The sequence below is a fragment of the Littorina saxatilis genome, linkage group LG15 (assembly GCF_037325665.1).
Source record: "Littorina saxatilis isolate snail1 linkage group LG15, US_GU_Lsax_2.0, whole genome shotgun sequence".
Taxonomy (NCBI): domain Eukaryota; kingdom Metazoa; phylum Mollusca; class Gastropoda; order Littorinimorpha; family Littorinidae; genus Littorina; species Littorina saxatilis.
Window position 1 is genome coordinate 49,427,202 of NC_090259.1, and position 15,365 is coordinate 49,442,566.

The window sequence follows — 15,365 nt, forward strand, 5'->3', positions numbered from 1 at the left end:
TACAGTATCTAACATTCCAGGATCCGTACTCAAGCTTAGAGCTAATGTTAGCGAATCTAAGGGTCCTCTCTATAACAATACCAAACAATAAAATACTTGACTTGACTTGACTTGACTCTACCTTGTGAAAACTGTTCGACTCACCGTCTCATGTCTGGCCTGGCTTTTATACGGGATAAGATCATCCCTCCATTAAGTCACCATCATACCAACACAAAACGACCAGACTGCTATATTGGTTAGATCATCCCTCCATTAAGTCACAATCATACCAACACAGAACGACCAGACTGCTATACTGGTTAGATCATCCCTCCATTAAGTCACAATTATACCAACACAGAACGACCAGACTGCTATACTGGTTAGATCATCCCTCCATTAAGTCACAATCATACCAACACAGAACGACCAGACTGCTATATTGGTTAGATCATCCCTCCATTAAGTCACCATCATACCAACACAGAACGACCAGACTGCTATATTGGTTAGACCATCCCTCCATTAAGTCACAATCATACCAACACAGAACGACCAGACTGCTATATTGGTTAGATCATCCCTCCATTAAGTCACCATCATACCAACACAGAACGACCAGACTGCTATATTGGTTAGATCATCCCTCCATTAAGTCACCATCATACCAACACAGAACGACCAGACTGCTATATTGGTTAGATCATCCCTCCATTAAGTCACAATCATACCAACACAAAACGACCAGACTGCTATATTGGTTAGATCATCCCTCCATTAAGTCACCATCATACCAACACAGAACGACCAGACTGCTGTATTGGTTAGATCATCCCTCCATTAAGTCACAATCATACCAACACAGAACGACCAGACTGCTATACTGGTTAGACCATCCCTCCATTAAGTCACCATCATACCAACACAGAACGACCAGACTGCTATACTGGTTAGACCATCCCTCCATTAAGTCACCATCATACCAACACAGAACGACCAGACTGCTGTATTGGTTAGATCATCCCTCCATTAAGTCACCATCATACCAACACAGAACGACCAGACTGCTGTATTGGTTAGATCATCCCTCCATTAAGTCACAATCATACCAACACAGAACGACCAGACTGCTATACTGGTTAGATCATCCCACCATTAAGTCACAATCATACCAACACAGAACGACCAGACTGCTATATTGGTTAGATCATCCCTCCATTAAGTCACAATCATACCAACACAGAACGACCAGACTGCTATATTGGTTAGATCATCCCTCCATTAAGTCACCATCATACCAACACAGAACGACCAGACTGCTATATTGGTTAGATCATCCCTCCATTAAGTCACAATCATACCAACACAGAACGACCAGACTGCTATATTGGTTAGATCATCCCTCCATTAAGTCACAATCATACCAACACAGAACGACCAGACTGCTATATTGGTTAGACCATCCCTCCATTAAGTCACCATCATACCAACACAGAACGACCAGACTGCTATATTGGTTAGACCATCCCTCCATTAAGTCACAATCATACCAACACAGAACGACCAGACTGCTATATTGGTTAGATCATCCCTCCATTAAGTCACCATCATACCAACACAGAACGACCAGACTGCTGTATTGGTTAGATCATCCCTCCATTAAGTCACAATCATACCAACACAGAACGACCAGACTGCTATATTGGTTAGACCATCCCTCCATTAAGTCACCATCATACCAACACAGAACGACCAGACTGCTATACTGGTTAGACCATCCCTCCATTAAGTCACAATCATACCAACACAGAACGACCAGACTGCTATACTGGTTAGACCATCCCTCCATTAAGTCACCATCATACCAACACAGAACGACCAGACTGCTATATTGGTTAGACCATCCCTCCATTAAGTCACAATCATACCAACACAGAACGACCAGACTGCTATATTGGTTAGATCATCCCTCCATTAAGTCACCATCATACCAACACAGAACGACCAGACTGCTATACTGGTTAGATCATCCCTCCATTAAGTCACAATCATACCAACACAGAACGACCAGACTGCTATATTGGTTAGATCATCCCTCCATTAAGTCACCATCATACCAACACAGAACGACCAGACTGCTATATTGGTTAGATCATCCCTCCATTAAGTCACAATCATACCAACACAGAACGACCAGACTGCTATACTGGTTAGACCATCCCTCCATTAAGTCACCATCATACCAACACAGAACGACCAGACTGCTATACTGGTTAGATCATCCCTCCATTAAGTCACAATCATACCAACACAGAACGACCAGACTGCTATACTGGTTAGACCATCCCTCCATTAAGTCACCATCATACCAACACAGAACGACCAGACTGCTATATTGGTTAGATCATCCCTCCATTAAGTCACCATCATACCAACACAGAACGACCAGACTGCTATACTGGTTAGATCATCCCTCCATTAAGTCACCATCATACCAACACAGAACGACCAGACTGCTATATTGGTTAGATCATCCCTCCATTAAGTCACCATCATACCAACACAGAACGACCAGACTGCTATATTGGTTAGATCATCCCTGCATTAAGTCACAATCATACCAACACAGAACGACCAGACTGCTATACTGGTTAGATCATCCCTCCATTAAGTCACCATCATACCAACACAGAACGACCAGACTGCTATACTGGTTAGATCATCCCTCCATTAAGTCACAATCATACCAACACAAAACGACCAGACTGCTATATTGGTTAGATCATCCCTCCATTAAGTCACCATCATACCAACACAGAACGACCAGACTGCTGTATTGGTTAGATCATCCCTCCATTAAGTCACAATCATACCAACACAGAACGACCAGACTGCTATATTGGTTAGACCATCCCTCCATTAAGTCACCATCATACCAACACAGAACGACCAGACTGCTATACTGGTTAGACCATCCCTCCATTAAGTCACAATCATACCAACACAGAACGACCAGACTGCTATACTGGTTAGACCATCCCTCCATTAAGTCACCATCATACCAACACAGAACGACCAGACTGCTATATTGGTTAGACCATCCCTCCATTAAGTCACAATCATACCAACACAGAACGACCAGACTGCTATACTGGTTAGATCATCCCTCCATTAAGTCACAATCATACCAACACAGAACGACCAGACTGCTATACTGGTTAGATCATCCCTCCATTAAGTCACAATCATACCAACACAGAACGACCAGACTGCTATATTGGTTAGATCATCCCTCCATTAAGTCACAATCATACCAACACAGAACGACCAGACTGCTATACTGGTTAGATCATCCCTCCATTAAGTCACAATCATACCAACACAGAACGACCAGACTGCTATATTGGTTAGATCATCCCTCCATTAAGTCACCATCATACCAACACAGAACGACCAGACTGCTGTATTGGTTAGATCATCCCTCCATTAAGTCACAATCATACCAACACAGAACGACCAGACTGCTATATTGGTTAGACCATCCCTCCATTAAGTCACAATCATACCAACACAGAACGACCAGACTGCTATATTGGTTAGATCATCCCTCCATTAAGTCACAATCATACCAACACAGAACGACCAGACTGCTATATTGGTTAGACCATCCCTCCATTAAGTCACAATCATACCAACACAGAACGACCAGACTGCTATATTGGTTAGATCATCCCTCCATTAAGTCACAATCATACCAACACAGAACGACCAGACTGCTATATTGGTTAGATCATCCCTCCATTAAGTCACCATCATACCAACACAGAACGACCAGACTGCTATATTGGTTAGATCATCCCTCCATTAAGTCACAATCATACCAACACAGAACGACCAGACTGCTATATTGGTTAGATCATCCCTCCATTAAGTCACCATCATACCAACACAGAACGACCAGACTGCTATATTGGTTAGATCATCCCTCCATTAAGTCACAATCATACCAACACAGAACGACCAGACTGCTATATTGGTTAGATCATCCCTCCATTAAGTCACAATCATACCAACACAGAACGACCAGACTGCTGTATTGGTTAGATCATCCCTCCATTAAGTCACCATCATACCAACACAGAACGACCAGACTGCTATATTGGTTAGATCATCCCTCCATTAAGTCACCATCATACCAACACAGAACGACCAGACTGCTATATTGGTTAGATCATCCCTCCATTAAGTCACAATCATACCAACACAGAACGACCAGACTGCTATATTGGTTAGATCATCCCTCCATTAAGTCACCATCATACCAACACAGAACGACCAGACTGCTATATTGGTTAGATCATCCCTCCATTAAGTCACCATCATACCAACACAGAACGACCAGACTGCTATACTGGTTAGATCATCCCTCCATTAAGTCACAATCATACCAACACAGAACGACCAGACTGCTTGCTGTGGTGACTCAAATTTTTTGATGAATTAATTTCTTAAAAAGCCACTTGTTGCAGAGAGAACACGCAGGCTGTTTAGTGTAGGTCTGTGACCAAGTACGTGGGGGATGATCTTATCCACCGTACAAGCCGGGCCACATGATCAATCAATCAATCAATATGAGGCTTATATCGCGCGTATTCCGTGGGTACAGTTCTAAGCGCAGGGATTTTTTTTATTATTATTATTTATGGAATTTATTTACACAATACATCACGCATTCACATCGACCAGCAGATCGCAGCCATTTCGGCGCATATCCTACTTTTCACGGCCTATTATTCCAAGTCACACGGGTATTTTGGTGGACATTTTTATCTATGCCTATACAATTTTGCCAGGAAAGACCCTTTTGTCAATCGTGGGATCTTCAACGTGCACCCCCCAATGTAGTGTACAACGAAGGGACCTCGGTTTTTTGTCTCATCCGAAAGACTAGCACTTGAACCCACCACCTAGGTTAGGAAAGGGGGGAGAAAATTGCTAACGCCCTGACCCAGGGTCGAACTCGCAACCTCTCGCTTCCGAGCGCAAGTGCGTTACCACTCGGCCACCCAGTCCACCCAATGAGAGACGGTGAGCCCAACAGTTCACACATTCATCTAAATCAACTTAAATGTGTCAAATTGCTGAGGAGTAAAGTAGTTTGTAGAAGTCTATGGTTGTTGAGAAGAAAAAGTCAACGACAATTGAAACCACTGAACTCTACTGATCTAGGCAAGGTCCAAGCAACGTAAACACTGCATCTGCAAGATCTAAAAAGACACAAACATTTGCATTGCATGTGTGTGTGTGTGTTTGCTTGCTTGCGTGCGTACGTGTGTTTGTGTATATCTGTGTGTGTGTGTGTGTATGTGCGTGTGCTTGCTTGCGTGCGTGCGTACGAGTGTGTGTGTGTGTATGCCGTGTGCGTGTGTAGGTGTGTGTGTGTGTGTGTGTGTGTGTGTGTGTGTGTGCGTGCGTGCGTGTGTGTGCGTGCGTGCGTGCGTGCGAGTGTATGTGTGCGTGTGTGTGCGTGCGTGCGTACGAGTGTGTGTGTGTGTATGCCGTGTGCGTGTGTAGGTGTGTGTGTGTGTGTGTGTGTGTGTGTGCGTGCGTGCGTGCGTGTGTGTGTGTGCGTGCGTGCGTGCGTGCATGTGTATGTGTGCGTGTGTGTGCGTGCGTGCGTATGTGTGTGTGCGTGCGTGCGTGTGTGTGTGTGTGCGTGTGTGTGTGTATGTGTGTGCGCGCGCGCGTGTGTGTGTGTGTGTGTGTGTGTGTGTGCGTGCGTGTGTGTGTGTGTGCGTGCGTGTGTATAGTGTGTGTGTGTGTGTGTGTGTGTGTGTGTGTGTGTGTGTGTGTGTGTGCGTGCATTCATGCATGCGTGCGTGTATGTGACTGGTCTCACCTCCTCCTCCTCCTCCTCTCCATCGTCCGGTGAAGGATCGCCTGCGGAGTTCTCTGTGCTACTATCCTACAAAGCAACGAAGCACACTACGGTGTTAGCATTAAACAACAACGACTAATAATTATAGTCCTTTGAGAGCAGTAACAAGCATTAAACAACAACGACTAATAATGATAGTCCTTTGAGAGCAGTAACAAGCATTAAACAACAACGACTAATAATGATAGTCCTTTGAGAGCAGTAACAAGCATTAAACAACAACGACTTATAATTATAGTCCCTTGAGAGCAGTAACAAGCATTAAACAACAACGACTAATAATTATAGTTCTTTGAGAGCAGTAACAAGCATTAAACAACAACGACTAATAATTATAGTCCTTTGAGAGCAGTAACAAGCATTAAACAACAACGACTAATAATGATAGTCCTTTGAGAGCAGTAACAAGTATTAACTCAAGTTTCTGCGAGTAACTAAGAATCTTCCTACCTATATTCTAATCTGCAGTTAGCAATGTCAAAGACAGGCAGCCAGGACTTGGCGAGGGAAGGAGAGACAGGCAGCCAGGACTTGGCGAGGGAAGGAAAGACTGTTAGAGCTTAACGTCCTCTCAGATCGACCTGCTGGGACCGGTTTGGTGAATACGCCGACGGAAGAAAATGTTGAAAGAAAGCTGTGTACTCTAAGGACTATGACCCCTTTAGACTAGCGCACGCCATCCTGACCTCAGGTCAAAATGAGTTCGGCTCATTCTCTCCCTGACAGGATGCCTTGAGTTTCCTTGTCTGGCAAGGAAACCGATTTTTTTTAATTTAATTTTTTTTTTTTTTTTTTTTTTTTTTTTACATATTTAGAGCTTTTTATATTTAGTCAAGTTTTGACTAAATATTTTAACGTAGAGGGGGGAATAGAGACGAGGGTCGTGGTGTATGTGTGTGTGTGTGTGTGTGTGTGTGTGTGTGTGTGTGTGTGTCTGTCTGTGTGTGTGTGTAGAGCGATTCAGACTAAACTACTGGACCGATCTTTATGAAATTTGACATGAGAGTTCCTGGGTATGAAATCCCCGAACGTTTTTTTCATTTTTTTGATAAATGTCTTTGATGACGTCATATCCGGCTTTTCGTGAAAGTTGAGGCGGCACTGTCACGCCCTCATTTTTCAACCAAATTCGTTCAAATTTTGGTCAAGTAATCTTCGACGAAGCCCGGGGTTCGGTATTGCATTTCAGCTTGGTGGCTTAAAAATTAATTAATGACTTTGGTCATTAAAAATCGGAAAATTGTAAAAAAAAAAAAAATTTATAAAACGATCCAAATTTACGTTTATCTTATTCTCCATCATTTGCTGATTCCAAAAACATATAAATATGTTATATTCGGATTAAAAACAAGCTCTGAAAATTAAATATATAAAAGTTATTATCAAAATTAAATTGTCCAAATCAATTTAAAAACACTTTCATCTTATTCCTTGTCGGTTCCTGATTCCAAAAACATATAGATATGATTATGTTTGGATTAAAAACACGCTCAGAAAGTTAAAACAAAGAGAGGTACAGAAAAGCGTGCTATCCTTCTTAGCGCAACTACTACCCCGCTCTTCTTGTCAATTTCACTGCCTTTGCCATGAGCGGTGGCCTGACGATGCTACGAGTAAAATGGCATTGCGTTCAGTTTCATTCTGTGAGTTCGACAGCTACTTGACTAAATATTGTATTTTCGCCTTACGCGACTTGTTGTAATGTGTTATGGATGTAAGCAGATTCGCGGTGGTCGATAATGATTTTTCATAGTGTTCTTTTGTAATTTTTAAATTACAGAGGAATTTTTATTTTAGACAGTTTCAAGCGAGCTATTTTTCGCGGATGTATTTACTGTGCAAACAACTCTAAATATGGCATAAGTGTCACGTGATAATCAACCGTTTGGTTTCGGCGTTCGCTGGAGCAGACGATTTTTTTGACAGTGATGCAACCATGTATTACGGTCTCCTTCCGGCAGCAGTCCCACAATTTCGACTTCTTTTGACCTTAGAACGATGTCTTTATCATAACTGTGAAGAACAGAACGGAGATCACTGTCGAAGTCGGCCAATCTGCAATCATTTTCGTCTCGCGAACACTGCTCGTGAACAACATATGGGAGATCACTCTGTATTCTGGTTTTGATAGATTCGCGTAGGACCGTTTCGCGTCCGGTCAGAGAGACAACTGGCGATAGCCGTGGAGCGAGGATTATCAGAATGTCAGTAGCGCACGCATGCACACACACACACACACACACACACACACACACACACACACACACACACACACACACACACACACACACACAACCTTCAGGGACGGACCCAGGGGGGGTTCCAGGGGTTCCGGAACCCCACCCCTGGAAAAAGCATGTACCTTGCTTTGAGTGTTTTTTGTTTTGTTTTGTTTTTTTATAATTTTGTGTGTGTCTCTAACAAATTTTATTCAAAGTGAAATCCGATGAGAAAAAGGTACCCCCCCCCCCCCCCCCCCCACAATGCTGCTCTTAACCCTCAAAACAAGGCCCAGAATGCACCAGATTGCAGATTTTAACCGTTTTTCAAACATTTTCCGGGGGAGCATGCCCCCGGACCCCCCTAGTTTGCGCGCCTGCTTTGCAGGCGCGCGCTTGTGGCTTCGCCACTTCGCTGATTTGCCCCCCCCCCCCAAAAAGGAGGAACCCCCCCCCCCCCCCCCCTTACAACTCATTTGGTCCGGCCCTGACCTTCAAAAAGCAACAAACAAACAAAAAGACTGTTTAAGTCAAGAAACTAAGAAGTTAATAACTCTGAAACCTCAAAGCATTTCCCTAGAAATGAAAAACACTTCAGCTTGAATTTCTAAAAGTCCAAGGAAGAATCAGTAACAGGACATTGTAAAACAGATGAAACGTAACAGCACACAACACTAGTTTCGACCAGTGACTTTTCGCAGAAGTGGCCGCATATAACACAGTCACATTTTGACCGGAAGTAGGATCAAGATGAGAACCTTTTCCATCCCCCATCGCCCCCACCCCCCATATTATACAGTAAAATATTGACTGCAAGTAAAAACAAGATGAGAACCTTTTCCATCTCGGTGAATGACGCCACCCGGCCCCCCTCCCACACACAGACACACATATTATACAGTCACATATTGACCGCACGTAAGAACAAGATGAAAAGGTTTTCTATCTCAGTGAATGACGCTCCTATCACCCCCCCCCCCACCACCACCGACCCATCCACACCCCACACCCCTCATCCCCCCAAATCGTCTCACCATGTTTGAGTTCTGTATGGAGCGGAATGAGCGGGGCTGCACCGTCACCCTGTCACGACCTCGCGAGCTGGTCACGCGCTCGTCACCCCCGTAGTCATTGGAACCGTTGAGCAACTGCTGAGCGGCGAGCAGGACGTTGCCCGGGACGTTCTTGACGGCCTGAGGTCGCTCCACCAACCGCTCTCGCTTGGACCGCAGCTTCAGCTTCGTCTGTTCCCTCACCTGGGGAGATGACAGGTGTGGTTGTTAAACTCTACATTACGTACACTACTTCATTATCTACCTTGTACATTTCAACCTGACTCCAATTCCCACCTGTCAGAGATGACGTGTGACAGGTGAGGCAGTAGTCCCCCTTTGTCACAGCACCTGCTCTGCGGAGTTGTCTGCCGGCCTTGAGCATTGAGCTATTTATAGCTTTCAAACGTTCGGCTGTCGATGAGACATCTCCAAGTTTTAGAGAGCTGTTCATGATAAGGTCTGACTACTGTCCTTGTATGCTCAGCAAGTTTTCTAGGCAATGTTTTGACTGGCTTTGTCCCTTAAATCTGACCAGCAGAGGGAAGCAAGCGCTCTAAATTGACACGACACGTGCAATAGAGTAAGAGGGAGGTATGCAACCAGTCTCCTCACTTGCCTGTGTTTGTCATCTCTTGATGTAGCCCTCTGCTTCATTGCTTAACATTTGCCCATAAAAGTAACTATCATTTTTTTGCAAGCTTGGTTGCAGACGCCTACATTGATGAAGTAGAAGACATCGTCTACCTTGATAAGGTAACTACCATGATGAGGTGAGTACCTTGATAAAGTAACTGCCTTGATGAGGTAAGTACCTTGATGAAGTAAGTACCTTGATGAAGTAAGTACCTTGATGAGGTAACTACCTTGATGAGGTAAGTACCTTGATGAGGTAACTACCTTGATGAGGTAACTACCTTGATGAAGTAACTACCTTGATGAGGTAACTACCTTGATGAAGTGACTGCCTTGATGAGGTGCATACCATAAAGAGGTAGAAGAGTTGCCTACCTTGATGAGGTAGAAGACACTGCCAGGCCCGTGTAGGTCGATGAGCGGACCCCTGTGGTTGAGGAACTCTTTCTCCGCCTCAGACACCGTGGGGTCCACCCGTTCCTTCTCGGGTGGCGGCGGCGGTCTGCTCTTCAGCTCGATCACCTGGATCACACGGGTAGAGTCAACAGTCAGCGGTATCTCGGGGAGGTGTGGGGAGGTGGTGGACACCATTTATGGGTTGGAACTGTCAGTACAGGTTGTGCTTTTACGTAGATTGGTTTGGGGTCTTTTTAGCACTGGATTGTTTTTGCGCAGAGAGAGAGAATTGAATTGAATTGAATTGAAATTTATTTATAATTTTACGAGGGTGACAGAATAAGCAATGTATACATGCTTCTTTTCATCCGGCCCTCGCCCATTGAGGGGTAACAAACAAGAAGAAATAAAAGATAAGTTTAACAATAGTACAAATGACATATTTACCATAATTAACATGTCAAGCAACCAATAAGACATTTTAAGAGAGAGAGAGAGAGAGAGAGAGAGAGAGAGAGAGAGAGAGAGAGAGAGAGAGAGAGAGAGAGAGAGAGAGAGAGAGCCAGACAAAGACAGTGATAGAGCGAGAGACAGTACAGGGACAGAGATTCACACAGAGGTACAGACAGAGAGGTGGATTGGTTCAGAGTGAGAGTGACAGAGACAGAACGAGAGACAGGGAGTGACACTGAGACAGGTGATGGCAGACAGGTGATGGCAGACAGGTGATGGCAGACAGGTGGAGGCCGGCAATACCTGCGCCAGGTAGCCCAGGAAGGGGATGTCTTTGGCGGAGCTGAGCGACTTTCTGGTGAGCAGCTTCATCTTGATCTGCTGTCTCATGGTATCGATCGTGCGGGGGTGTCTCCTGACGAACAGGCGCTCGTAGTGCTGGCGCTCCAACACCAGGACCTCGGTCTGTTCCTTGCACACTGCGGTCTGGAGGTATGTGTCTAGCTCCATGGTTAGTTCCGTGTCCCCTGTAACGTCAGACACGCGCGTCAGACACACACGTCAGACACACACGTCAGACACACACATCAGACACACACATCAGACACACACGTCAGACACACACACATCAGACACACACATCAGACACACACATCAGACACACACATCAGATACACGTCAGACACACACGTCAGACACACACATCAGACACACACGTCAGACACACACGTCAGACACACACGTCAGACACACACATCAGACACACACGTCAGACACACACATCACACACACACATCAGACACACACATCAGACACACACATCACACACGTCAGACACACACATCAGACACACACGTCAGACACACACGTCAGACACACACGTCAGACACACACGTCAGACACACACACATCAGACACACACGTCAGACACACACGTCACACACACACATCAGACACACACGTCAGACACACACGTCAGACACACACGTCAGACACACACGTCAGACACACACGTCAGACACACACGTCAGACACACACGTCAGACACACACGTCAGACACACACATCAGACACACACGTCAGACACACACATCAGACACACACATCAGACACACACGTCAGACACACACGTCAGACACACACGTCAGACACACACGTCAGACACACACATCAGACACACACATCAGACACACACATCAGACACACACATCAGACACACACATCAGACACACACGTCAGACACACACGTCAGACACACACATCAGACACACACATCAGACACACACATCAGACACACACGTCAGACACACACGTCAGACACACACGTCAGACACACACGTCAGACACACACATCAGACACACACGTCAGACACACACATCAGACACACACGTCAGACACACACATCAGACACACACGTCAGACACACACGTCAGACACACACATCAGACACACACATCAGACACACACGTCAGACACACACGTCAGACACACACGTCAGACACACACATCAGACACACACGTCAGACACACACGTCAGACACACACGTCAGACACACACGTCAGACACACACGTCAGACACACACGTCAGACACACACGTCAGACACACACATCAGACACACACGTCAGACACACACATCAGACACACACATCAGACACACACGTCAGACACACACATCAGACACACACATCAGACACACACGTCAGACACACACATCAGACACACACATCAGACACACACATCAGACACACACATCAGACACACACATCAGACACACACATCAGACACACACGTCAGACACACACGTCAGACACACACGTCAGACACACACGTCAGACACACACACATCAGACACACACGTCAGACACACACGTCAGACACACACGTCAGACACACACATCAGACACACACGTCAGACACACACGTCAGACACACACGTCAGACACACACATCAGACACACACGTCAGACACACACGTCAGACACACACATCAGACACACACGTCAGACACACACGTCAGACACACACACATCAGACACACACGTCAGACACACACGTCAGACACACACACATCAGACACACACGTCAGACACACACGTCAGACACACACATCAGACACACATGTCAGACACACACGTCAGACACACACGTCAGACACACACATCAGACACACACGTCAGACACACACATCACACACACACATCAGACACACACATCAGACACACACGTCAGACACACACGTCAGACACACACACATCAGACACACACGTCAGACACACACGTCAGACACACACGTCAGACACACACACGTCAGACACACACGTCAGACACACACATCAGACACACACACATCAGACACACACATCAGACACACACACGTCAGACACACACATCAGACACACACATCAGACACACACACGTCAGACACACACGTCAGACACACACATCAGACACACACGTCAGACACACACATCAGACACACACATCAGACACACACATCAGACACACACATCAGACACACACATCAGACACACACATCAGACACACACATCAGACACACACATCAGACACACACATCAGACACACACATCAGACACACACATCAGACACACACATCAGACACACACGTCAGACACACACGTCAGACACACACATCAGACACACACGTCAGACACACACATCAGACACACACGTCAGACACACACATCAGACACACATGTCAGACACACACGTCAGACACACACGTCAGACACACACATCAGACACACACGTCAGACACACACGTCAGACACACACGTCAGACACACACGTCAGACACACACGTCAGACACACACATCAGACACACACACATCAGACACACACGTCAGACACACACGTCAGACACACACGTCAGACACACACGTCAGACACACACGTCAGACACACACATCAGACACACACATCAGACACACACGTCAGACACACACATCAGACACACACGTCAGACACACACATCAGACACACACATCAGACACACACATCAGACACACACATCAGACACACACATCAGACACACACGTCAGACACACACGTCAGACACACACGTCAGACACACACGTCAGACACACACATCAGACACACACGTCAGACACACACGTCAGACACACACACATCAGACACACACGTCAGACACACACGTCAGACACACACGTCAGACACACACATCAGACACACACGTCAGACACACACGTCAGACACACACGTCAGACACACACGTCAGACACACACATCAGACACACACGTCAGACACACACATCAGACACACACATCAGACACACACATCAGACACACACGTCAGACACACACGTCAGACACACACGTCAGACACACACGTCAGACACACACATCAGACACACACGTCAGACACACACGTCAGACACACACACATCAGACACACACGTCAGACACACACGTCAGACACACACGTCAGACACACACATCAGACACACACGTCAGACACACACGTCAGACACACACGTCAGACACACACGTCAGACACACACATCAGACACACACACATCAGACACACACGTCAGACACACACGTCAGACACACACGTCAGACACACACATCAGACACACACGTCAGACACACACGTCAGACACACACGTCAGACACACACGTCAGACACACACATCAGACACACACGTCAGACACACACATCAGACACACACGTCAGACACACACGTCAGACACACACGTCAGACACACACGTCAGACACACACACATCAGACACACACGTCAGACACACACGTCAGACACACACATCAGACACACACGTCAGACACACACGTCAGACACACACGTCAGACACACACGTCAGACACACACACATCAGACACACACGTCAGACACACACGTCAGACACACACGTCAGACACACACATCAGACACACACATCAGACACACACATCAGACACACACATCAGACACACACATCAGACACACACGTCAGACACACACATCAGACACACACGTCAGACACACACGTCAGACACACACGTCAGACACACAAACATCAGACACACACGTCAGACACACACGTCAGACACACACGTCAGACACACACATCAGACACACACATCAGACACACACATCAGACACACACATCAGACACACACATCAGACACACACATCAGACACACACACATCAGACACACACATCAGACACACACGTCAGACACACACGTCAGACACACACATCAGACACACACGTCAGACACACACGTCAGACACACACGTCAGACACACACATCAGACACACACATCAGACACACACGTCAGACACACACGTCAGACACACACACATCAGACACACACGTCAGACACACACATCAGACACACACATCAGACACACACATCAGACACACACACGTCAGACACACACATCAGACACACACGTCAGACACACACGTCAGACACAAGGTCTGTCTAACACCAGCACCTCTGTCTGTAGGTACGTGTCTAGCTCTATGGTCAGCTCTGTGTCCCCTGTAACGTTAGACACACACGTCAGGTAGACAACTAGATAGCTTCACAGTGTTTCATGGAGTGTGCGCGCTCATCTCCACCTGCCGCATTAAACACTGACATGATGAGAGAGACACAGAGAGAGACACAGAGATAGAGAGACAGAAATATAGAGAC

General features: G+C 46.1%; 1 protein-coding gene across 2 annotated transcripts in view; it reads right to left on the reverse strand.

Annotated features, from left to right (window-relative positions):
- Positions 1 to 15,365, reverse strand: part of LOC138949541 (uncharacterized) — a gene marked incomplete in the record, with an annotated part of 28,657 nt that overhangs the window by 3,514 nt on the left and 9,778 nt on the right. For both annotated transcript variants that reach the window (XM_070321395.1, XM_070321394.1), the window contains 4 exon segments: positions 5,882 to 5,947; positions 9,174 to 9,395; positions 10,203 to 10,349; positions 10,980 to 11,203. In XM_070321395.1, coding sequence (XP_070177496.1) covers positions 5,882 to 5,947; positions 9,174 to 9,395; positions 10,203 to 10,349; positions 10,980 to 11,203 — 659 coding nt within the window.